The sequence below is a fragment of the Triticum aestivum genome, chromosome 3B (genome assembly GCF_018294505.1).
Source record: "Triticum aestivum cultivar Chinese Spring chromosome 3B, IWGSC CS RefSeq v2.1, whole genome shotgun sequence".
Classification (NCBI taxonomy): Eukaryota; Viridiplantae; Streptophyta; class Magnoliopsida; order Poales; family Poaceae; genus Triticum; species Triticum aestivum.
This window is the reverse complement of record NC_057801.1, coordinates 88,258,069-88,284,725: the sequence shown is the minus strand read 5'-3', so window position 1 is coordinate 88,284,725 and position 26,657 is coordinate 88,258,069. Positions and strand designations below refer to the sequence as shown.

The window sequence follows — 26,657 nt, the reverse complement described above, 5'->3', positions numbered from 1 at the left end:
TGTTCACCATTCTCAAGGCTCCCTTTTACGATATATTGTCGGTGTCACTTATGGAATCTCTCTTACTTCCTTCTTTTTAAAATATAATGTATATTAGGTTTTTTTAAGTCAAATAAATCTATATATATGATTGACCAAATTTATAAGAAAACTATCAACATCCATAATATAAAATTAGTACCATTAGATTCATCATAAAAGTGTATTTTATGAGGGTTGTGCAGTTCCCCAGCCGTAGAAGGCCAAGCCTTTCCTCAGATCCAACGTTCCGCTCTTTCGGCTCCCCACCACTCTAACCTCTCCTCCGCCGCAACCTCCTTCATTCTCCTTGCCTCCCTCTCGCACATCAGCGCTCCCCTTCGGTAGCTGCAAACAACAAGCTCGGGGGGAGGGGGCATCGGGGCTGTGACCGTCATCGCTAGTTGCTATAATCGGTGTCGTGCGGTGGCTACACTCTTGGTGGGGTGGTGTCGCGACTAGCATCACATGCTTCTGCGACTACGACATCGCGGGTGCCACAACCGAGAACCAAGCGTGCTGGAACCGGCATGGTGATGCTACTACCCGTCTGCCGGTGTTGGAGACTGATCTGATCCAAGTATTTCCGGACGGAGGGAGTACTATATTAAGGCAATGTTTTTTGTTTTGTTTTTGTGCTCAATGCCCGATCTGATCCAGCAGTACGGGCAAGAAAAAGACTCGCAGAGCCAGACCTTCTTTTGTTTAGCTGAGAACCAATCCTTTTAGTAGCGGCGACGCCGACAGATTATGCAATTAATCAGGTCCTAATACAAAGTCGGAACCAGACAGACGATGATGATTAATCAATTGAAGCAACCCGCAACCAACCAAAGAGGCCGGACACGATCGACGCAGAGGCAGACGGCGTATCCCCATCCCGCCGCGACCACGTCACCCTTGCCTCGCCCAAACATAACCCAACCCGCGCCCGAGCCCGAGGGAGGGAGAAGGATCGGAAAGGCGGGCAGGCGTGGCGTACGGGTCAGAGAAAATATCCCAAAACCAAAAGCCTCCAGGAACTCCTCGCGCCGCGCCGCGACCGCGACCGCGACAACCGACCAACCCGACGCCACCACGGCGACGGCGACGGCGAGCCCCCTCCTCCGCCTCGCCGCCTGCCTCCGCGCGCCCCCCGCTCCCCCGCCCCAGCCCTGCGACGCCGCGGACCCGCCCGCGCTCCCCCGCCACCGCCGCAGGCGCCTCTGGAAGCTGCCGCCCCGCCCCGGCGCCCCGATGATGGACGCGCCGCCGACGCCCACCACGCCCCCGGCGTCGCCGCGGCCCCAGACGCAGCCGCAGGCCCAGGCCCCCGCGGCCGCGGCCGTGCCGTCCAGGCGCTACGGCGTGCATTTCTCCGCCTCCAGCTTCATCCAGGCGCCGCTCTCCGCGCTGCTCGAGTACTCGGGCGTCCTCCGCGCCGACCCCGGCCCGCACCTCCCGCCCGCCGGGGGCGGCGAGGTGTCGATCCGGATCGTGGGGTCGGCGCCGACCGACGGGGCCGACGACGTGCAGGAGGAGGGTGCGGAGGGAGACGCCGCGAGGGGGGCGCACCCCTCCGCGCCCGCGCCGGCGGCCGCGGCCGGCGCCGACACCTCCTCCTCCTACCAGAGGTACGACATACAGCAGGTGGCCAGGTGGGTGGAGCAGATACTGCCCTTCACCCTGCTGCTGCTCGTCGTCTTCATCAGACAGCACCTGCAAGGTCGTTCCCCGCCCACTCTGCTTATCTTTCGTTCATGATCCACCCGTGCAAATTGATACTATGTTGTCGTCTGTATATGGCCGCATTCGTTTATCCTGTGAACAAACGTGGGTGGGACTTATGATTGCATTTGTTTATTTGGGAGCGTGGGGATCAGTGAGAAGAAACCGTGGACTGATCTGGTTTGCTTCATGCAGGTTTCTTTGTCACCATCTGGATTGCTGCCGTGATGTTCAAGTCCAATGACATCCTGCGCAAGCAGACTGCTCTCAAGGTAGGTTTGTGCCCGTTCTATTGATTTTTTATTTTTGGCTCTGGTGTAGTAGTTTACCCGTAGCTCAGTGTGTCAAAACTAAAGACTAAAGAGTAACGATTAATGAAATAAGTCCAATTCATTGTATGCAATCATGTTGCTTGGTGTGGTATATTGATCTATGTTTCAGTTCAGCAAATCTTTGAACAAATGTGATGGTGATTTTTTTTTACGTGCTTACATGGTAACATTAGTGTTGCGTTGAGTGCTTTATATATTAATAGGGCAAAAGCCGATCACACCATGCCATCCACCTTTGAGTTCAGGAAGTTAAAAACACACCAAAAGCTGGGCAGCCAGCACTATGAAATCCATCACAACCATCCATAAGCCAGATTGAGTCGAGCATTTTCATGAATTTTCTGTATTCACGCATTACCTTTACATGCCTATGTATGTCATGTTCTTCTTTGCATGAGTTGTGTTGTCCTGTTGACTGTAAGGTAAATTAATTGAATGTCTTTGTTGGTTTATGCCCTTACCCTACACCAAAGAAATACCAAATGGAAATGGTTACATGCGGTCCCTTAGTTTGATCATTACTGCAGCTATTAATTGGTTCCTGGAATTGCGAGAGAGTTCTATTTGTATAGGTAGTTGTAGCTTGTAAGCATCTTTCATGCCCCTGCCTTTATCTTCATCTTTAGAAGTCACGAAAACCTATTACTCCCTCCGGTCCTTTTTAGTCTGCATATAAGTTTTGTCTGAAGTCAAAGCATCTCTACTTTGAACAAACTTATAGAAAAAAGTATAAACATTTACAATGCCATATCAATATTGTTAGATTCATTATGAAATGTAGTTTCATGGAATGTATATTCGGTATGGTAGATGTTGATATTTTTTAATATATATTTGGTCAAACTTTGCAAAGTTTGACTTGACCCAACTCTAATACGCGGAGTAAAAAAGGACCGGAGGGAGTAGCTATGTATGTACCTTGTATGAGGATGCTTACTGTTGGTATCATTTGTGCTTAAGTGTTTATCTATGATCCTTTTACCATCTGGCTAACTTTGCTTCTTTTCTTCTGCTTGATGCAGGGGGAGAGAAAAATGTTAATTCTTGTGGGAATTACAATATTATTTGTCGTTCATGTATCTGGAGTGTACTGGTGTTACAAGAATGGTGATCTTATCAGACCTCTGGTCATGCTTCCTCCAAAAGAGATACCACCATTTTGGCATGCAATATTCGTAATCCTGGTGAATGGTATGTTATTTTCACCTATGATGGTTGAACATATTTAGTTTTTGCCACTTGCATTGCTTCTAAATTCATTCTGTGGACGTCATACTGCCTGGAAATGTTTAATTGCTGGTACTAGAGTCCTTTTAAATTTTAATTGTGTTAAATGGCTCAAAAGTTCATCAGATTTGTTTCATGTGGATATGTACAAATAAAGTAGGCTGTTTTCAATGTATAAGTGGTGATGCATCGCTATACTTCAAACATGAACAACTATCTTCAGTGGATAATATAGACTAAATTAACCATACTGTCTAGAGCTGATACTTTCTTCGTGAAGTTTGTAATCGTGTCAGTTCTCTTCTAAAATTTGTTCAGATACAATGGTGCGCCAAACTGCTATGATCATGAAGTGCTTACTGCTAATGTACTACAGGAACACCAAGGGCCGTAGCTATCGTAGGCAGGTAATGCATCATCCTACATTTGTAATCCTAGATTCCTGTGATGTATCTTGGTGTTTCTCCTGATAGCTCCAGGTGCAGTGCTATTGTTTCTGTATAATCAGGGAGCTATAACCGATTTTTGCCTTTTTGTTTAGGGGCAAATGTTAACACTCGTGGAATACTTTCTACTTCTGTACCGTGCCTTATTGCCTGCCCCTGTATGGTACCGTTTTTTCCTGAACAAGGAGTATGGGAGCCTATTTTCCTCTCTAACCACTGGACTGTATCTTACTTTCAAGCTGACATCTGTCGTGGAAAAGGTGATATACCTTCCATTATACAATTTCAGCAGTGATACTGAGGGGATGCCTTCTGACACTTGCCATTTTTGCTTGGCAGATTCAATCATTTTTTACATCTCTGAGAGCGTTGTCCCATGAAGACTTCCATTATGGTTCATATGCAACGAGTGAGCAGGTAATTTGTAATTTTGTATGCTTTATACACGAAGAAGTTGTTGGCTGCCACTTGTTACTGAATGTTTATAAGTAACGATGACATGTGAAATATGTGTTGTAGTACTAGAACTTTTGGCATGCACCTTTCATGTACTTGACTTCCGATGCGGTGTGTGTGCACTCAGGTTGCTGCCGCTGGAGATATGTGTGCTATATGCCAAGAGAAGATGCATGTCCCCATTCTTTTGCGCTGTAAACATGTCTTCTGCGAAGATTGTGTCTCTGAATGGTAATGCACAGGCATTCCTTCCACTCCCTTCTAGTTACAGTTTTTGTTTCATGATCTCAACATTCAGAGTATCTTGTGGCGTTTCCCTAATGTTTTTTATTTTGATGATGGCAGGTTTGAGAGGGAGCGCACCTGCCCACTGTGCAGGGCACTGGTGAAGCCAGCAGACCTCCGGTCATTCGGCGACGGTTCGACAAGCCTCTTTTTCCAGCTTTTCTAGGCCGCAAACAGCAAGCAGGGAACCTCGCTTGCTTTGCGCTGTGCAGATAAGAAAGCAGATGTTATAGGTGTGAGTGTGTGTGTGTGTTGTGTTTGTCCGTGTTTCGCGAGCAGAGCGGCCCGATGAGGTGCTGAACGGATCCCAACGCCCCCCTTCCCAGCTGAAGGTGGAGAGTGCATGAGTGCGTTTGTTCCCGATTGTGCATATTATCCCCTGTATAGGCTATAAGAAATCTGACCCTACTACGATTTACATAAATAGAAATGAGTATATATAGACTATTGTTATATACAGACTCTTGAGATTATGACAGGCTGACAGTTACGGCAGATTGGTGAACTCTCTGAACCCTGGCTGAGTTGAAGAGTTTGGATCAGTTCCACAAGGTAAGGCGTACTGGGAACTACTCTAGCTCTGGGTGCCGTGTTTTTTCTGGCAGTAGCTGAAGCATGAAGTACCTGAGCCGCTGAGAAATAATCTGTAGTCCCTTCATAGTTTATGTGAAGGTATGTTAATCCCTAACAAATCGACCAACATGAACACCAGTGACATATTCCCAGGCTTGTTTCGGTTTTCAGCAAAATGTGCAGATATTTCCCCCATTATGTGAAGTGACTTTGAAGTAATTGTCCAGCCCGAATGCTACTTGTGGGAGTTTTGACTTTGGGTTGTAATGCACTTTGCTTCGAAATTCCTCTGCTTCGAATAAACCAAGAGAAGCGTGGCCGAGGCAGCACAAGCATCATCATGGTCACTTCTCCTGAAGCAAAGCAAGCAACTCCGACTTTGCCATTGACAACCATCAACAACGAATTTTTTAGAAACTGGCAGTTAAGCAGGAGAAAGAAAGAAATACACGTCACATTACAAAGGCTGGGACAAGGGTATCCCGCGCCCAAAAAGAAGAAGAAAAAATGGGTCAATCTGGCTCAGGTTCAGGGGAGTTCTGCGGAGAGAGATGAGGATGATGAGATGCAGGAGTTTCGTTTCCTGTAGTTTTTTGTGCTTAAGAGCATCTTCAATAGCCGCGCTATATAAGGGCCGCGTTGAAAAATTAGTGCTTTTTACGCGCGCAACCGCTCCGGGCGCTCGCAACTCCACCTACCCAATCCAGCCGCTGGCCCCGCCGCCGCCAGCACCACTCCATTTCTTCCGGCGACCGTTTTGGCACTTCCCCGGCCTATCCACGCGCCGCCGCGGTTTCCTCCGTCTCCTTTTGGTCACCGCCACCCGTCGCGCGCGGCAGTCCTTTGACGAATAGCGCTTCGCAGTCGAAATTGTGGAAGTGTTTGGCCAGGAGTATTTGAGATCTCCCAATGCTGAAGACGCCGCAAGGCTATTGAAGATGAACACAGCTCGCAGCTTCCCGGGTATGCTTGGCTCAATAGATTGCATGCATTGGAGTTGGCAGAATTGTCCTAAGGCATGGCATGGGCAATTCAACGGCCAAAAAAAGGGTTCCACTATAATCCTTGAAGCGGTGACCGATCAAGAGAGTTGGATTTGGTATGCTTTTTTTGGAACGCATGGATATTTGAATGGCATCAACGTTGTCAACCGGTCAACACTGATGAATAAGATTGCAAATGGTGAACTGCCACCGGTGCAGTTTGTAGCAAATGACTGTATATACAACTATGGCTATTATCTTGCGGATGACATCTACACAAAGTGGCAAACATTTGTGAAGTCGTTGAAAAATCCGAAAGGTAAGAAAAATCTTGATTTTCACAATACTTAGGCGACGGCTAGAAAAAATGTGGAGAGAGTTTTTGGGATTTTGCAAGCCCAATTTGCTTTTGTGAGAGGACCGGCTAGATTTTGGGATCAAAATATGCTTTGGTACATCACACACCCTTGTGTGATCATGCACAACATGATCATCGAGAATGAGCGTGGCCAAGATGTAGACTACTCTCACTATGAGCTGTTGGGACTGAAGGAAATATGCCCTAAAGGCAATAATAAAGTTGTTATTTATATTTCCTTATATCATGATGAATGTTTATTATTCATGCTAGAATTGTATTAACCAGAAACTTAGTACATGTGTGAATACATAGACAAAATAGAGTGTCCCTAGTATGCCTCTACTTGACTAGCTCGTTAATCAAAGATGGTTAAGTTTCCTGACCATAGACATGTGTTGTCATTTGATGCACGGGATCACATCATTAGAGAATGATGTGACGGACAAGACCCATCCGTTAGTTTAGCATAATGATCGTTAAGTTTTATTGTTATTGCTTTCTTCATGACTTATACATATTCCTCTGACTATGAGATTATGCAACTCCCGAATACTGGAGGAACACCTTGTGTGCTATCAAACATCACAACATGACTGGGTGATTATAAAGATGCTCTACAAGTGTCTCCGAAGGTGTTTGTTGGGTTGGCATAGATCAAGATTAGGATTTGTTACTCCGAGTATCGGAGAGGTATCTCTGGGCCCTCTCGGTAATGCACATCACAATAAGCCTTGCAAGCAATGTGACTAATGAGTTAGTTGCGGGATGATGTATTACAAAACGAGTAAAGAGACTTGCCGGTAACGAGATTGAACTAGGTATGATGATACCGAAGATCGAATCTCGGGCAAGTAGCATACCGATGACAAAGGGAATAACGTATGTTGTTATTGCGGTTTAACCGATAAAGATCTTCGTAGAATATGTAGGAACCAATATGAGCATCCAGGTTCCGCTGTTGGTTATTGACTAGAGATGAGTCTCAGTCATGTCTACATAGTTCTCAAACCCATAGGGTCCGCACGGTTAACGTTCGATGACGATTTGTATTATGAGTTATGTGTTTTGGTTACCGAAGTTTGTTTGGAGTCCCGGATGAGATCACGGACATGACGAGGAGTCTCGAAATGGTCGAGAGGTAAAGATTCATATATTAGAAGGTAGTATTCGGACATCGGAATGGTTTCGAGTGGTTCGCGTATTTTATCGGAGTACCGAGGGGTTACCGGAACCCCCCGGGGAAGTATTGGGCTTACATGGGCCTAGGGGAGGGAGAGGGAAGCCCGTGTGGGAGTGGCGCGCGCCCCCTCCTAGGGAGTCCGAATAGGACAAGGAGGAGGGGGCGCGGCCCCCTTTCCTCTCCCTCTCCCTCTCCTTCCTTTTCCCTCCGGTGAAGAAAGGAAAAGGGAGGGTGGCAAATCCTACTAGGACTTGGAGTCCTAGTAGGACTCCCCCCTTGGCGTGCCCCCTCTAGGCCGGCCTCCTCCTCCTCCCCTCCTTTATATACGGGGGCGTGGGGCACCCCAATGGCACATCAATTGTTCCCTCAGCCGTGTGTGCACCCCCCTCCACAGTTTACTCCTCTGGTCATAACGTCGTAGTGCTTGATACATCTCTAACGTATCTACTTTTCCTAACGCTTTTCCTCTTGTTTTGGACTCTTATTTGCATGATTTGAATGAAACTAACCCCGGATTGACGCTGTTTTTAGCAGAACTACCATGGTGTTGTTTTTTGCAGAAATAAAAGTTCTCGGAATGGAACGAAACTTTGCGAGGAATTTTTATATAATAAATAAGAGTTTCTGGAGACAAGATCTACCAGAGAGGGGCACCTAGGTGGGCACAACCCACCAGCCCCCCCTCTCCTGGCACGCCCAGGTGGGTTGTCCCCACCTGGTGGCCCCGCAGACCCTGAAACCGACGCTATAAAATCCTATTTTTCCAGAAAAAATAGGGGAGAAAGAATTATCACGATCCACAAGACGGAGCCGCCGTCACCTCTTGTTCTTCTTCGGGAGGCCAGATCTGGAGTCCGTTTGGGGCTCCAGAGAGGGCGATCTTCGTTCTTCGTCATCACCAACCCTTCTCCATCGCCAATTCCATGATGCTCCCCACCGGGAGTGAGTAATTCCTTCGTAGGCTCGCTGGTCGGTGAGGAGTTGGATGAGATTCATCATGTAATCGAGTTAGTTTTGTTAGGGCTTGATCCCTAGTATCCACTATGTTCTTAGATTGATGTTGCTATGACTTTGCCATGCTTAATGCTTGTCACTTTGGGCCCGGGTGCCATGATTTTAGATCTGAACCGTTTATGTTATCACCATTATATCCATGTTCTAGATCCGATCTTGCAAGTTATAGTCACCTACTACGTTTTATGATCCGACAACCCCGGAGTGACAATAGTCGGGACCACTCCTGGTGATGACCGTAGTTTGAGGAGTTCATGTATTCACTATGTGTTAATGCTTTGTTCCGGTTCTCTATTAAAAGGAGGCCTTAATATCCCTTAGTTTCCAATATGGAACCCGCTGCCACAGGAGGGTAGGACAAAAGATGTCATGCAAGTTCTTTTCATAAGCACGCATGACTATTTACGGAATACATGCCTACATTATATTGATGAACTGGAGCTAGTGTCGTATAGCCCTAGGTTATAACTGTCTCATGATGAATATCATCCAACAAGTCACCGATCCAACGCCTACGAATTTATCCTATATTGTTCTTGCTAAGCTACTACTGCTATCATCACTGTTACACTTGCTAAAAAACTACTGCTATCACTGTTACCGTTACCGTTGCTGCTGCTACTATTATCAAAACTATCATACTACTTTGCTACTGATCACTTTGCTGCGGATAATGAATCTCCAGGTGTGGTTGAATTGACAACTCAGCTGCTAATACCTTCAAATATTCTTTGGCTCCCCTTGTGTCGAATCTATAAATTTGGGTTGAATACTCTATCCTCGAAAACTGTTGCGATCCCCTATACTTGTGGGTTATCAAGACCTTTTTCTGGCGGCGTAGCCAGGGAGCATAGCTATATTTGTTGAGTCACTTGGGATTATTATCATATTATCATTATGAAGAATCTAAAGGATTCTAAGACTACTAATTTTCCCTCTAATACGAGGGGAGGTAAGAAACTGCCATCCAGTTCCGCTTTAGATTCACCTTTTGTTATAAGTAAACTTGCAACACCACCACATGCTATTACTTCCAATATGTCGCAAGGTATTGATGATGCTACTTCTGCTATGGATAATGCTTATGATGATGCTAGTACCTTGCTTGATAATGATGATTTGCCACTTGGTGAATTTCTTGATAACAAATTGCTAGAGTAATACAACATGATGTTGTTGAATCTGATGATGAGCTTGAAACTGAGTCTCCTGAAACACCTGCCAGAACTAGCCTTCCTAGATATGAATTGCCTAAGGTACCGGAAGGTTATGTTATGAATGAGGAGACAACTAGAGATATTCTTGCTTGTAAGGATAGAGATGATCTAGAGAAATTATTACACAAGTATAAAGAAAAATCTCTGAATGCTAGAATGAAATGTGATCCTAAGTTTGCTACTTCACCTATCTGTATTGATGATAAGGATTATGAATTCTTTGTCGACCCAGAGTTGATTACTTTGGTTGAATCTGACCCTTTCCATGATTATGAAAATGAAACTGTTGTGGCACATCTTACTAAGTTGAATGATATAGCCACCCTTTTTACTCATGATGAGAAAACTTGCTATTACTTTATTCTCAAATTATTTCCTTTCTCATTAAAGGGTGATTGTAGCAACCAGACCTCAAATAGTCCAGTCTCTGTGCATCAATGTCATCCCTGGATCGGTAATGCTGACACACACAGTACTCGAGGATTTATAACAGAGTTGCAATCACACACTTATTACATCGAATGTCTCAAAAGAGAACTTATTACAATAACATGGCTTAAGGCCATCTAAAAATGATAACATCAGAAGGCTTGGAAGATAAAGTGAGTCCATCAACTCCAACGGCATAGCTGAGTGAATGACAACGACCTATGGCACCTTACTCGTCGTCTGAAAAGTCTGCAACATGATATGTTGCAGCCCGAAATGGGTCAGCACATGGAATATGCTGGCAAAGTAACACATAGAGTAATGAACAGATAAATGCTATCACTACATGCATATATGGTTGGTGGAAAGCTCTATGGTTACAATTTTGCATAAAGCCAATTTTTCCCTACAACAAAGGAATAAATTTTATTTAACTATCATGGTGGTTGTTAAACATTGAGAAGGTTCCTCCAACTCAATCCTAATTAAGCATCATCAATTACCCAACAAAATTAATTTAGAGTGATGAGATCAACATGATAATCCAAGAATCAGATACTCAAGAGGTCCATAACCGGGGACACGGCTAACCATGATTAGTTTGTACACTTTGTAGAGGTTTGCGCACTTTTCCCCACAAGACTCGATCTCCTCCGTTGAATTTCTCGCACTTCAAGATGTTTGAGAAACGGATGACCGAGACACAGTCTTTCAGAAGCATTAACTCTTTACTCTGGGTAGACAATACCACCTACATCCCCTACATCTGCTAGTCTACCACTGAAAAAGGTCACACAACATACTCAACTATGCTAGAGCCCATAATAGCTTGTGGCTGCACACGGAAGTTTCTAGCATGAAATAATCTTATGATCCCTTTGAGCCTGGGTGGCGGAACGTAGGATGATCACACGGGTACTCCGAGATATCCTAGGACAACACTGTATTCTCCAGGTGCCCTGACAACCAATCCACCTAGATGTGTATTTAAGTAGCCACCTTAAGTTAACCATTAATTAACAATACTCACATCTGTCATGGATACACTCACCCAATCCACGTCTACGAGCATAGCATAGCAATCCTAAGCATAACGTATAAGTAACTCCCAAAGGTTTGATAATAAACAGGGCAATAGGTTCTACCTCATCATCTACTTCCCAAACCCACATGTTATTCAGATCCTAACCATGAAATGTTTGAGGGTTGAAACTAATGCATAAAAACTGGGTAATAAAAGGGCATGATCAAAGTGTTACTTGCCTTGCTGATGATCCGCAAAACCTAGAGACTCGTAGTAGCACGCTTCGCACTCCGGAAATTCCATCACAAACAAACAATAACATACATAAGTACTCAACTAATGCACAGGTAAAACTCAAATAAGAAGATCTAACCAGAAATTTCAACTAAAGAACTCCGGTTTGCAAAAAGAATCAAATCGAACGGAGAAACGAAACTCAAACTACGAAAGAAACAAGATCCGTTTACTAATCTGGACTAAAGTCAAATTTTACAGTATCAATATATTGTTCAAGTTGGTTAAATAGAAAGAGGGCTTCGAGACAAAGATCTAGGCGGTTGTTTCACCCGAATCGGGTAAACGAGCGAGAAGATAAACTAAAACGAATATCAGGGCAGAAATCGCGGTCGAAAATAATCGCGGAAAAACCCTGAAAAAATAAAACGCGACGAATAGGCTAACGAACGAACGTTCGCCGTCTGCACTAAACGGACGAACAACGTTCGTTAAAATGAACGTACGGACGAACATCCGCTATTTAACTAAACCGAAAAAATCTGAACCGATCTGAAAAAAATAGATCTAGGATTTCTAAAAAACCGACGGATTTCTGGGAAAAACCGTATGGCGGAGGTGGCTACCTCGGCGGCGAGGTCGGCGGCGGTGGGGTGGCGGTGGCGGCGGCTCCGCGGGGTAGCGACGGCGGCGAGTGGCGGCTGCGGTGCAGGGCTAGGGTTTCGGCGGGGTGGGGCTGGGCTGGCGGCTCGGGCCCTCGACTTATAAGGCCGTCCAAGTCGGACACGACCCGTTAGGTCGGTTCCATTTTTTTTATAATCCTGAGCGGGAAAAAAAATAAAAGAAATACTAAACGGACTCCAAAAATCCTGAAATAAATTTTCACGGTCCTCTAAAAATATAGCGGACAAAGTGAAATTTTTTTGGGCCTCTAACGCAATTTTGAAAAATGCATTTTTTTCCTAATTCAAATAAAATAGCAATAAAAGTCGAAATAAAATACTTATTTGATTTTAATATTTTTCCTCCAATATTTATTTATTTTGGAGAAGTCATTTTATCCCATCTCTTTTATTTTCATATTAGAATTATTCAGAGAGAAAATGATTAAAACCAAATGATCCTCTTTTTCAAAATTTGAGAAAACTCAAATATGAAAATAATGAAATCCCCAACTCTCTCTGTGGGTCCTTGAGTTGCGTAGAATTTCTAGGATCAACCAAAATGCAATAAAATATGATATGCAATGATGATCTATGTATAACATTCCAAATTGAAAATTTGGGATGTTACAAACCTACCCCCCTTAAGATGAATCTCGCCCTCGAGATTCGGGTTGGCTAGAAAATAGGTGTGGGCGGTCCTTCAGTAAGTATTCCTCTCGTTCCGAGGTGGCTTCATCCTCAGTATGGTGGCTCCACTGAACTTTGCAGAACTTGATAACCTTGCTGCGGGTGACTCGGCTGGCAGACTCTAGAATCTTCACGGGTTTCTCCTCGTAGGTCAGATCACTATCCAACTAAATTGCTTCCAGTGGCACTGTATCTCTCAGAGGAATATCGGCCATCTCTGCATGTCACTTCTTCAACTGGGAAACGTGAAACACATCGTGAACTCCTGACAATCCTTTTGGCAATTCCAATTTGTAAGCAACTTCTCCCATACGTTCCAGAACTTTGTATGGTCCCAAAAAATGTGGTGCTAACTTTCCCTTAACTCCAAAACGCTTAAATCCTCGAAGTGGGGACACACGAAGATATACTCTGTCTCCGACTTCGTAAGATGTCTCTTTGCGTTTAGAATCCACATAGCTCTTCTGCCTGGACTGGGCTACCTTGAGTCTACCGCGAATCAGTTTAACCTTCTCTTCAGACTCCTTAATCAAATCTGGTCCAAACAACTGACGATCTCCAACTTCATCCCACAATAATGGTGTCCTGCACCTCCTTCCGTATAAGGCTACGAAAGGGGCCATCTTCAAACTCGCTTGATAGCTGTTGTTGTAAGAGAACTCTGCATACGGCAAAATATCATACCAACTAGATCCATAATCTAGCGCACAAGCTCTCAACATGTCCTCCAAAATCTGATTGACTCTCTCGGTCTGTCCATCTGACTGTGGATGAAAGGCTATGCTGAACTCTAGTGTGGTACCCAAAGTTTCATGCAACTGATTCCAAAACTTTGAGGTAAACTGGGTTCCTCTATCTGATACAATCGTCCTCGGAACTCCATGCAGACATACGATCATGGTCATATATATCTTTGCCAACTTCGCACTTGTATAGGTGGTCCTCACTGCGATGAAATGAGCTACTTTCGTCAAGCGATCGACTAAAACCCATATCGAGTCATAGCCTGAACGGGTCCTGGGCAATCCCGTGTTAAAATCCATGCCAAGCTTATCCCACTTCCATTCAGGTATCGGCAATGGCTGTAGCAATCCTGCTGGCTTCTGATGCTCTGCCTTTACTCTCTGACATACATCACATACTGCTATATACTCGCAATATCCTTCTTCATTCCTGTCCACCCGAAACTTTCCTTCAAATACAGATACATCTTGGTGTTTCCTGAATGAATCAAATACGGTGAATCATGGGCCTCCTGCAGAATCAACTTCCTGATCTCGGGGTCGTTAGGCACGTATACGCGATCCTCAAACCATAAAGTATCATGCTCATCCTCATGAAATCATTTGGCCTTTCCTTTGCTCATCCTTTCCTTTATCTCGGCAATCTCCTTGTCAGTCTTCTGAGCTTCTCTGATCTTATCCATCAGAGTGGAATGAATTTCCAATGTTGCTACATAACCTCTCGAGACTATTTCCAAACATAGCTCATGAAGATCCTCTGCTAACTCCTTGGGTAAATCTTCGGTTATGAGCGTGTTGACATAACTCTTGCGACTCAACGCATCTGCTACTACGTTAGCCTTTCCGGGATGATAATGCAACTTCATATCATAATCCTTAATGAGCTCCAACCATCTCCTTTGCCTGAGATTCAACTCCTTCTGCGTGAAGATATACTTCAAACTCTTGTGATCCGTGTACACCTCACAATGGTTTCCGATGAGAAAATGTCTCCAAGTCTTCAACGCATGCACTACGGCTGCTAACTCCAAATCGTGTGTAGCATAATTTTGCTCATGAGGTTTAAGATGTCGTGAGGCATATGAAACAACTCTTCCCTCCTGCATAAGCACTGCTCCAAGTCCTCGACGAGAAGCGTCGCAATACACTTGATAATCCTTTCGTTGACCTGGAAGAATCAGCACTGGGGCTGTAACCAAACGTTTCTTCAACTCCTGAAAACTGGCCTCACAATCCTCAGTCCGTTTGAACTTGGTATCCTTCTTCAGCAACTCTCTCATGGGCTTTGCAATTTTGGAGAAATTCTCAATGAACCTCCGGTAATATCCTGCGAGTCCAAGAAAACTTCTGATCTCTCCAACTGATGTGGGTGCTACCCATTTGGTCACAAAAAGACCTTGGTCGGGTCTACTGTTATTCCTTCTCCGGATATAACATGTCCGAGGAATCCAACTTCCTTCAACAAAAATTCACACTTCCTAAACTTGGCATACAACTGATGTTCGCCGAGCTTCTCGAGAACCAAACGCAAATGCTCCTTATGCTCCTCTTGTTTCTTCGAGTAGACCAATATATCATCAATGAACACCATGACAAACTTATCCAAAAACTCCACAAAAACTTTGTTCATCATGTTCATGAAATAGGCAGGCGCGTTAGTCAGACCAAATGACATAACAGTATACTCATATAGCCCGTACCTTGTTTTAAAAGCGGTCTTAGGTATATCCTGCTCTCGAATATTCATCTGATGGTATCCTGATCGCAGATCGATCTTAGAAAATACTCTAGCTCCTTGCAACTGGTCAAAAAAATCATTGATCATCAACAGTGGGTACTTATTCTCGATCGTCACTTCATTCAACGCACGATAATCAACAACCATCCTTAATGATCCATCCTTATTCTCCACTAGAAGTACTGGACATCCCCAAGGTGATGAACTTGGTCGAATAAAACCTGTATCCAGTAACTCCTTAATTTGCTTCTTAATTTCCTCCAAATCCTTTGCGGGCATCCGATACAGTCTCTTAGATATTGGCCCGGTGCCTGGCAAAAGCTCAATGAAAAACTCTATGTCTCTATCCGGTGGCATGCCTGGCAACTCCTCCGGAAATATGTCAGGGAAATCCTTCACCACTGGTACTTCCTCCTATACAACTCCTGATAAGGAATTCACTTGAGTCCTCTTCGGCACATGCCGGGATACATACTTAATCCTTATTGCTTTTGGGGTGGTGAGCATAGTCGACTTACTGGCGCAGTCAATGTTCCCTCCATACTTCGATAACCAATCCATGCCTAATATTACATCCAATGCTTGTGACTCCAATATTATTAGGTCTGAGGGGAACACATAGTTACCAATCCTTAATGGTAGCCGATCATACCATAGGCTGTCCATATACTTTGCTCCTGGCGAGGTTACTAACATGGGTGACCTAAGGGCTTGGGTTGGCAACTTATACTTATCCACAAATCCCCTTGATATGTATGAATGCGATGCACCAGTATAAAAAAGAACAAGTACAGTAAATGACTTAACCAAAAACTTACCTATAACTACATCCGGCTACGCTTCAACCTCCTCCACGCTAACGTGGTTCACCTGTCCCCTGTTGAAAGGGTTGGGCTTCTTCCCAGAGCTTCCATTGCCATTTCCATTCTTTGCTTCAGAACACTCCGTGGCCTAATGTCCATTCTTCCCGCACTTGAAACAAGTAATGTGACTTAGATCCTTCTTGGCAGTCGTTGCTGGGTTGGAACAGTTCTGACCATTGCTTCCTCCATTCCCATTCCCATTCCTGGGGCCACTATGGTTATGTAGAATCCCTCCATTGGAATTTTGGCCTCCATGATTATGGTGAATGTGTCCTCCCGAGTTCGGGGTAAAAAGGGGTTTCTGCTGAGCTCCTGAATTGTATTTCCCTTGCCCATACTTCCTCTTGCGGCTGTCTATCTGCTGCAGCTTCTCTTCAATCATGAGATCTCTATCTACCAACTCCTGGTAGTTGTTGAAAGTTGCCACAATCAATTGCATGCTAAGCTCATCATTCAGTCCTTCCAAAAACTTCTCCTGCTTAGCAGCATCTGTAGCAACATCGTCCGAGTCATAACGTGCTAATTTACTAAAGTCATCCACATACTGGCCCACTGTGCGTCCTCCTTGGCGCAAGTTGCGAAACTCACGCTTCTTCATGGCCATAGCTACTGCTGAAACATGGGCAGTGCGGAAAGCCTGCTGAAACTGATCCCATGTAACAGTGTCAATGGGGTAAGTGTCTGTAAAATTCTCCCACCATGATGCTGCGGGTCCATCAAGCTAGTGTGCGGCAAAACACTCTCTCTCCACATTTGTGCATCCTGCAGTGGTCAGCTCCCTTCCAATCTTGCGGAGCCAATCATCTGCAACAATTGGCTCGGTGCTACTGGAGAACACCGGCGGATTCAACCTTAGGAAACGGGCTAAGTGATCAACAGGTGGTGGTGGTGGTGGGTTGTTGTTGTTGTTGCCTTGGTTATGTTTCTGAACTAAAGGCTTCATCAAGGTATTCTGCTGCTGGATCAACTGAGTGAGCTCCGTTAGGAAGGCAAATCCATTGTCACGTCTCGGAGGCATCTGATGGGTTTAGAAAAGGTGAGAACACAGAATAGAATGAGATCTAGAGGGAAAACACTACCCATATGCACATGAGACAAACACAATCATATCACTTCAATCAATTCAAACAAGGGCATACAATCGGTCTAACTATCATTACAAAAGTGATTGGACTATACTATATACATGGGGGAATACTACTACTGATATGGTAGTCGACTAGAAAGTTTGATCGGTGGAAGACTCCATGATATCTGCTCCAGCTTCATCAACATAGTCATCATCGCTATCGTCGGGGTCTGAGTCGGTGTCGTCGATGATGATGTAGTCCTTGGAATTGTCGTCATCTCCTCCTGGTGCGGGGTCTCCCATGAACACTCCTAGTTTCCTTGTCAGGTCATCATTCTTCTCCACTAGTATCATCATTTCCTCCTCATATCCGTCGCGTGTAGACTTGAGTTCCTCATCTAGCTCTAAAATCTTGATCACCGACTTCTTCAGATCTATCATGCCTGCGCACATCTGGTTCTCCTGGCGGCGAATGTGTTGGTTTAACTCCTGGATGAAAGATGCAATGGACCTATCCCTCCTGGTGCTGATCATTTCCCATTGCTCATCTCGGAACCCACATATCTGGTAGATAATGTCCTTAAGATCCTTGTGATAAACTTCTCCAATGCGTCCCATCTCCCATGGTGATGTGGGCTGCCATGCTCTTTCCTAGACTCCAGGTTGGTGCATCGAAGGAAAACTCTATGGGCTCAGTGACTGGCATGAACGTCCTTCCTGGAACTTGAACTTGAATCATCCAACGCTCCTCTTCTAGTAGAGTGGCGATGTAGGTCCCGGTGAAACTTGGTATTCCGATGTTCAGGTACCTAGTGACTTCCTTCAAGTGTTGTCCAAAAGGTGTATCTTCATCCGGTTGTGCAAACTTGTTCCTTGAGTCCGCCATCCTATATAGTAGAAAAGGGAGAGGAGTCAGAAATGAGTAAAGAAGAGGGGCCTATGGTTTATCTTAGTGGTCGTGTCCTACAGTCAGCGTGTGCTCTAATACCATCTTGTAGTGACCAGACCTCAAACAGTCTAGTCTCTGTGCATTAGTGTCATCCCTGGATCGGTAATGCTGACACGCACAGTACTCAAGGATTTATAACAGAGTTGCAATCACACACTTATTACATTGAATGTCTCAAAAGAGAACTTATTACAATAATATGGCTTAAGGCCATCTAAAAACAATAACAACAGAAGGCTGGGAAGATAAAGTGAGTCCATCAACTCCAACGACATAGCTGAGTGAACGACAATGACCTATGGCACCTTACTCGTCGTTTGAAAAGTCTGCAACATGATATGTTGCATCCCGAAACGGGTCAGCACATGGAATATGCTGGCAAAGTAACACATAGAGTAATGAACAGATAAATGCTATCACTACATGCATATATGGCTGGTGGAAAGCTCTATGGTTATGATTTTGCATAAAGCCAATTTTTCCCTACAACAAAGGAATAAATTTTATTTAACTATCATGGTGGTTGTTAAACATTGAGAAGGTTCCTCCAACTCAATCCCAATTAAGCATCATCAATTACCCAACAAAATTAATTTAGAGTGATGAGATCAACATGATAATCCAAGAACCAAATACTCAAGATGTCCATAATCAGGGACACGGCTAACCATGATTAGTTTGTACACTCTGCAGAGGTTTGCGCACTTTTCCCCACAAGACTCTATCTCCTCTGTTGAATTTCTCACACTTCAAGATGTTTGAGAAACGGATGACCGAGACACAGTCTTTCAGAAGCATTAACTCTTTAGGTAGACAATACCACCTACATCCCCTACATCTGCTAGTCTACCACTGAAAGAGGTCACACAACATACTCAACTATCCTAGAGCCCATAATAGCTTGTGGCTGCACACAGAAGTTTCTAGCATGAAATAATCTTATGACCCCTTTGAGCCTGGGTGGCGGACCGTAGGATGATCACACGGGTACTCCGGGATATCCTAGGACAACACTGGATTCTTCAGGTTCCCTAACAACCAATCCACCCAGATGTGTATTTAAGTAGCCACCTTAAGTTAACCATTAATTAACAATACTCACATCTGTCATGGATACACTCACCCAATCCATGTCTACGAGCATAGCAAAGCAATCCTAAGCATAACGTAGAAGTAACTTCCAAAGGTTTGATAATAAACAGGGCAACAGGTTCTACCTCATCATCTAGTTCCCAAACCCACATGTTATTCAGATCCTAACCATGCAATGTTTGAGGGTTGAAACTAATGCATAAAAACTGGGTAATAAAAGGGTATGATCAAAGTGTTACTTGCCTTGCTGATGATCCGCAAAACCTAGAGACTCATAGTAGCAGGCTTCGCACTCCGGAAATTGTATCGCAAACAAACAATAAGATACATAATTACTCAACTAGTGCACGGGTAAAACTCAAATAAGAAGATCTAACCTGAAAGTTCAACTGAAGAACTCCGATTTGCAAAAAGAATCAAATTGAACGAAGAAACGAAACTCAAACTACAAAAGAAACAAGATCCATTTACTAATCTGGACTAAAGTCAAATTTTACAGTACCAAAATCTTGTTCAAGTTGGTTAAACATAAAGAGGGCTTCGAGACAAAGATCTAGGCGCTTGTTTCACCCGAATCAGATAAACGAGCGAGAAGATAAACTAAAACGAAGATCAGGGCAGAAATCACGATCGAAAATAATCGCGAAAAAACCCCGGAAAAATAAAACGTGACAAACAGGCTAACAAACGAACATTCACTGTCTGCGCTAAACAGACGAACAACGTTCGTTAAAAGGAATGTATGGACAAATGTCCGCGATTTAACTAAACTGAAAAAACCGAACCGATCTGAAAAAAAAACTAGTTCTAGGGTTTCTAAAAAAAACCGACAGTTTTCCAGGAAAAACCATAATACGACGGTGCACTAGTAGAAAAAGGGTCAAATATGAGAAACATTAGTACCGGTTTGCATATGAGCCGGCACTAATGCGTCCATTAGTGCCGGTTCAAATGACTAGGCGGGAGGAGACCTTTAATACCGGTCCATTGCAAATCTTTAGTACCGGTTCGTGCCACAAACCGGTACTAAAGATGGTGGCCAGGCACCAGCATCTTTAGTGCCGGTTCGTGGCACGAACCGGTACTAAAGAGGTTGTGGCAGGGGCTATTTTTAGTCCCACCTCGCTCCCCTAGCAAGAATTTGACCACCTTAAATATGTTACTTCTCAAACTATCACAAGCATTTGGTCTTCATTGAACTCTATGTGTAGGATCTGTGGCTGCAATAGGAGTCTTCGCCGGTTCTTAAATCGATGGTAGATTCCTATTGACAATTTAGATTCTATACAAAAAGAACATTGATGATCAATGTATTTTTTATATGTACTTCTCTGTAGCAGTAGCGCGTTTTGGCTGAAAGGCGGTACTGATCAATGTATTTTTTATGCGTTCAGATGCACAATTTAAATATGTTATTTTTCAAACTATCACAAGCATTTGGTCTTCATTGAACTCTATGTGTATAATTTGTGGACTCAATATGAGTCTTCACCGGTTTCAGACGAGAACTCATCAGTTACACGGGCACTTCATTTTTTTAACTTATTTGAACTCCAGACTTTTTCTGAGCCGACATTATGCAGCATTCGAAGCGACGTCATGAATTTCCAACACGTTCTGACATCATTTGCTGTTATTCAGTCACCGATTTGTTTAGATCAGAGCTAAATGACCGTGAAAATGAAAATCACAGCAATTTGTTCAGAGAGCTAAATGACCGTGAAACATAAATCACAGCAAAACAAACTCTGAAAAGAAACTATATAAAGCAATAAATAGCAGAAAATAAATAATGCAGAAAAGAAAAAAAACTATATAAAGCAAAAATATTCACAAAGAAACTAAATACAGCAAAAAAAACTATTCAGAAATAAATAGAAGAAAAAAATAAAGCAGAAAAGAAAAAACTATATAAAAAAATTACTCAAAAATAAATAGAAGAAAATAAATAATGCAGAAAAGGAAAAAATTATATAAAGCAAAAATATTCACAAAGAAACTAAATACAGCAAAAAAAACTACTCAGAAATAAATAGAAGAAAAAAATAAAGCAGAAAAGAAAAAACTATATAAAAAATTACTCAAAAATAAATAGAAGAAAATAAATAATGCAGAAAAGAAAAAAATTATATAAAGCAAAATTATTCACAAAGAAACTAAATACAACAAAAAAACTACTCAGAAATAAATATATGAAAAAAATAAAGTAGAAAAGAAAAAACTATATAAAAAATTACTCAAAAATAAATAGAAGAAAATAAATAATGAAGAAAAGAAAAAATTCTATAAAAAATTGTTGGGGCGCTGCCCGGTGGGCCTGCCAGACCTAGGGTGTGCAAATTCAGGCACAGAAAGGCCAGCAGGCTCACAGGGCAGTGCGCCCTAGTTAGGCCGAGAAGCCTGCTATATAGAAGAGTTCGAATGGGCAGCCGCGGCTGGGTTTATAAACCAGTGCGGTTGCCCTTCGCTCGGCGAGGTGGGACTAAAAATAGCGCCGGTGCGGGTGGGAGCACACGACCATTAGTACCGGTTGGTGGCTCCAACCGGTACTAATGCGTTGCCCTTTAGTACCGGTTGGAGCCACCAACCGGTATTAACGGCCCTCGTTTCCCGCCGCTTGGGCTGGCCAAAATTGGCCTTTAGTAGCGGTTGGTGGCTCCTATATATATGGCACTTACAAAAATTCAGTTATCGTCGACCACTTCGTTCCACTTCGTTCCACTTCTCTCATGCGACATCGATCTCCGACGTTGACGCCGCCGCGCCACCGTGCCGTCGCCCCCGCCGCCCTCGATCGTCGCCCCCGCCGCACATCGTCGCCGTCCCCGCCGCCCTCGCCGCCCCCGCCGCCCGTCGTCGTCGTCCCCGCCGTCGCCGCGCGCCCCGCTGCCCGTACGTCGTCATCGCCGCCCCCGCCGCACGTCTCGTCGCCGCCCCCGCCGCCATCGCCGCCCCCGCCGCCCGTACGTCGTCATCGCCGCCCCCGCCGCCCGTCTCGTCGCCGTCGCCTCCGCCCTCGCCGCCCCCGCCGCCCGTCGTCACCGCCCCGCCGCCTATACGCCCGCTCGATCGTAGTACCGACACACACACACATACACACACGCATACACACACACACTAGACGTACACACATACACATATTTTTTTACTTTTTTTTTCTGTTTTTTATTGTTTAGATGAATTAATTAATATAACTAGTTTATTTTTAGAATGTTAGAAATGTTAATGTTAGATGAATTAGAACTAGTTTATTTTTAGTAAGAAATTTTGGTATATGAGATTATTTGAACTAGTTGAATTAATAGAACTAGTTTATTTTTAGTAAGAAATTTATAGGTATATGAGATTATTTGAACTAATTAAAATTTAGGTATATGAGATTATTTGAATTAATATAACTAGTTTATTTTTAGTAAATGCTTAGTTGAACTAGTTGAATTAATATAACTAGTTTATTTTTAGTAAATGCTTAGTTGAACTTGTTGAATTAATAGAACTAGTTTATTTTTAGCAAATTTTTTTAGGTATATGAGATTATTTGAATTAATATAACTAGTTTATTTTTAGTAAATGCTTAGTTGAACTAGTTGAATTAATATAACTAGTTTATTTTTAGTAAATGCTTAGTTGAACTAGTTGAATTAATAGAACTAGTTTATTTTTAGCAAGGAAATTTAGGTATATGAGATTATTTGAATTAATATAACTAGTTTATTTTTAGTAAATTCTTAGTTGAACTAGTTGAATTAATATAACTAGTTTATTTTTAGTAAATGCTTAGTTGAACTAGTTGAATTAATAGAACTAGTTTATTTTTAGCAAGAAAATTTAGGTATATGAGATTATTTGAATTAATATAACTAGTTTATTTTCAGTAAATGCTTAGTTGAATTAATAGAAGTAGTTGAATTAATTGAATTAGTAAGTGTTTAATGTTTCGACTATATGAACATAGGAAATGTCGTCTGACGACGGAAAAAATTTCATTATGTGCGAATATTGTGAAGACCAGCGCGGCCAGTGCGATAGAAATTTCCTTGTTGATGATAGGCGATTCAGCATCAAGCTGGATGAGACCTTCGAATTCGATACAGTAAGTCACAAGGACAAGTCTGTTTTCCTAATTAAGCATGACTTATATATGCTTCATTTGCCTGACTTATAATTTTTAATTTTCACTATTCTACTAGCGCATCCCCTGCCACGCAAGAATTTTTGTCTGAGATAAGATAGGTTTCAATGATATGGAAACTATGGAGGTAAAGAGAGTTTACCTGAAAACTGAGCATAGTTATACTTTCAACGTCAAAGTATACAATGCACACACGTACACCTATTTTGAATGCAAAACTTGGCAAGCACTATGCAAGGCTTATGCATTTGAGCCTTGTATGGTTATCACCTTTGATATTCGTCCGGAAGATGATATTGAAGGTAATAGAGACATATGGGTCGATGTGCAGACGCCTCCAGTTCTACCATTATGTGAGTTCTTCTCAACTATATTTTTGTCTTTGATATTGCTTATTCAAAAATAATTGACAACTAATTTCTATTGACAGCTTATTTCCATTCAAGCAAACATGTCCGGCGCTTGGTAGACAGGACCTACTACTGTCCCGGAGCTGAACTAAACTGCGAGGAGATAAGTCATTATGTTTCATGACTTGAGGATCTTCATACTGTCAAGACAAATTTTCTTCCTGCACTTAGAAATGTTAGTACTCAAAACGTGCTACCAATAGTGATGGTATTGAACTACGGTCACATCTATTTAGGAATGATGGTAAGATTTTTACTATTCGTCCTCAGTGCATGTTTTGCATACATATTTTTTGCTAAACTTTCATTGCTAAGTATATTAATAAAGTACTATACGATGTTCTTCAACAGGGACTCCCGATGACAGTTGTGCCTCAGGGGATCGAGACTAAAGGTCGCATGTCAATTGTTAGCTTACGGCCAAGATATCCTGCATTGCACATGAATGCATTCAGGATTTCTAGAAGTGATGAATGCTTAATAGTGAAAGATTGGAGGAAAATTGTTAACGATCGCAGAGAAGTACTAGGGGGCAGCAATGAGAAGCGCAACCCACGATTAGGAGACAGGTTCATCTGCATGCTACAGTATGATGAATCAGGAGAGCTATACATGTTCTATGCTATTTTACCAGAGAGAGAGTAGCAGGAGTGATTTAGCTAGTTCATGCTGCTCTTAGTACTTGCCCTTTCATGTCCGTGTTCTTCGTTCTGAACTTAATCTCAAAGAGTGATTTGCGTTTGTGGTGTTATATATGAACGCTTATAATATCATGACAATCATGTTGAACTCGATGATATTTTTGCTTACAAGTGAATGTTTCTTCTTTAAGATACTGTTGGTGGTGATTAGATAGCGGTAATGACTATGATGATTAAATAGTGATAATGACGACTACGGTGATTTTTAGCTAGCTAGCTAGAGTATATATATACTCATGTTGATGATATGATGCAAGAGTTTTTATATTAATATGATGATGATGATGAGTTATTATATCATTTAATGAAAGAAACCACAGATTAGTTTCAGCTGGATGGATCCTACCTAAGTGATCAAGTATATATCTATGCCATATCCATATATATTATACTTGATCACCTAATTCGGTGATCAAGTATAATATGGATATGGCATATACTTGATCACTTAGCTAGCTAGATCTGCATCCAGTCGAAACTAATCCGCGATACTTTCACCTAATGATTTAACAACTCATTATAATGTAAAACAATCACTAAATTAAATTGAAAACACAAAATTAAAGGAAAATTAAAAAAACACCCAAACATTTAGTACCGGTTGGTGTTACCAACCGGTACTAAAGCCCTACGCGCACCCAGGCCTGGCTCGTGCCAGGTGTTTGCACTTTAGCGCCGGTTAATGACGAACCGGTAATAAGGGGGGGGGGGCTTTAGTCCCCACTCTTTAGTGCCGGTTGGTGAATCGACACTAAAGGCCGTCACGAACCGGCACTAAAGACCGGTTCTGCACTAGTGGCGGCTACCTCGGCGGCGGCGCCGCGGGGCTAGGATTTCGGCCGGGTGGGGCTGGGCTGGCGGCTCGAGCCCTCGGCTTATAAGGCCGGCTGGGCGCAGTGTCCAAGTCGGACACGACCCGTTAGGCCGGTTCCATTTTTTTATAATCCTAATGTGGAAAAACAAATAAAGGAAATACTAAACGTACTCCAAAAATCCTAGAATAAATTTTCACGGTCCTCTAAAAATATAGCGGACAAAGTGAACATTTATTTGGGCCTCTAATGCAATTTTGGAAAACACATTTTTTTCCTAATTCAAATAAAATAGTAGTAAAAGTTTAAATAAAATACTTATTTGATTTCAATATTTTTTGTATAATATTTCTTTATTTTGGAGAAGTCATTTTATCCCCTCTTTTTTTTCATATTAGAATTATTCGGAGAGAAAATGATTAAAACCAAATGATCCTCTTTTTCAAAATTTGAGAAAACTTTTGGTCAAAAGTTTTTTTTGAGAAAACTCAAATATGAAAATAACGAAATCGCAAACTCTCTCCACGGGTCCTTGAGTTGCGTAGAATTTCTAAACTAAAATGCAATAAAATATGATATGCAATGATGATCTATGTATAACATTCCAAATTGAAAATTTGGGATGTTATAGTGATGCTAAAGCTTGTTACAATACTCTTGCTCCTGGCTGTGTGCGTAGTCCCCAGGATATGATTTATTACTTCTCTAAAAAATATTTTCCTGCTCATAAGAAACAAGTTGTCTTACAGGAAATATTTAACTTTTTGCAAATTAAAGAAGAGAGTCTCCCACAAGCTTGGGGGAGGCTTTGCCAATTACTTAATGCCTTGCCTGATCATCCTCTTAAGAAAAATTAAATACTTGATATCTTCTATAATGTACTAACCGATGCTTCTAGGGACTTCCTAGATAGTTGTGCTGGTTGTGTTTTCCGGGAACAAACTGTTGGACAAGCTGACGAATTATTGAATAACATATTCTAAAATTATGATGATTGGACTCTTCCTGAATCACTGCCTAAATCTACTCCGAAGAAGATGGGTATATTATATCTTAGTCCTGAAGATATGCAAGAGGCAAAGAAATCTATGAAGGAAAATGGTATTAAAGCTGAGGATGTTAAAAATTTACCTCCTATTGAAGAGATACATGGGCTTAATACACCGCCACTTCCTAAGGTGGTAGAGGTGAATTTTCTAATGAAGTTCAATGATAATGACAATCCTCACAATATGCACCCTAACCAATGCCTTTATGAGTTTGAAAACTACATTAGAAAACAAGATCAGTTCAATGCAAATGTTATGAAA

General features: G+C 42.7%; 1 protein-coding gene across 1 annotated transcript; it reads left to right on the top strand.

Annotated features, from left to right (window-relative positions):
• The first annotated feature begins 797 nt into the window (after positions 1-797).
• Positions 798-4,926, top strand: LOC123068798 (RING finger and transmembrane domain-containing protein 2). The gene is made up of 8 exons (XM_044491457.1): positions 798-1,723; positions 1,921-1,997; positions 3,080-3,248; positions 3,603-3,691; positions 3,826-3,990; positions 4,070-4,147; positions 4,314-4,417; positions 4,532-4,926. The coding sequence occupies exons 1-8, from the start codon at positions 814-816 to the stop codon at positions 4,635-4,637; spliced, it is 1,698 nt and encodes a 565-aa protein (XP_044347392.1). The 5' UTR covers positions 798-813; the 3' UTR covers positions 4,638-4,926.
• Positions 4,927-26,657: the final 21,731 nt, after the last annotated feature.

Excerpts from the sequence above, each read along its gene's own strand:
- LOC123068798 (XM_044491457.1), top strand. The coding sequence starts at position 814 with ATGATGATTAATCAATTGAAGCAACCCGCAACCAACCAAAGAGGCCGG. Across the intron at positions 3,991-4,069 it reads TGACATCTGTCGTGGAAAAG|ATTCAATCATTTTTTACATC; the intron begins GTGATATACCTT and ends TTTGCTTGGCAG. Across the intron at positions 4,148-4,313 it reads CATATGCAACGAGTGAGCAG|GTTGCTGCCGCTGGAGATAT; the intron begins GTAATTTGTAAT and ends GTGTGCACTCAG.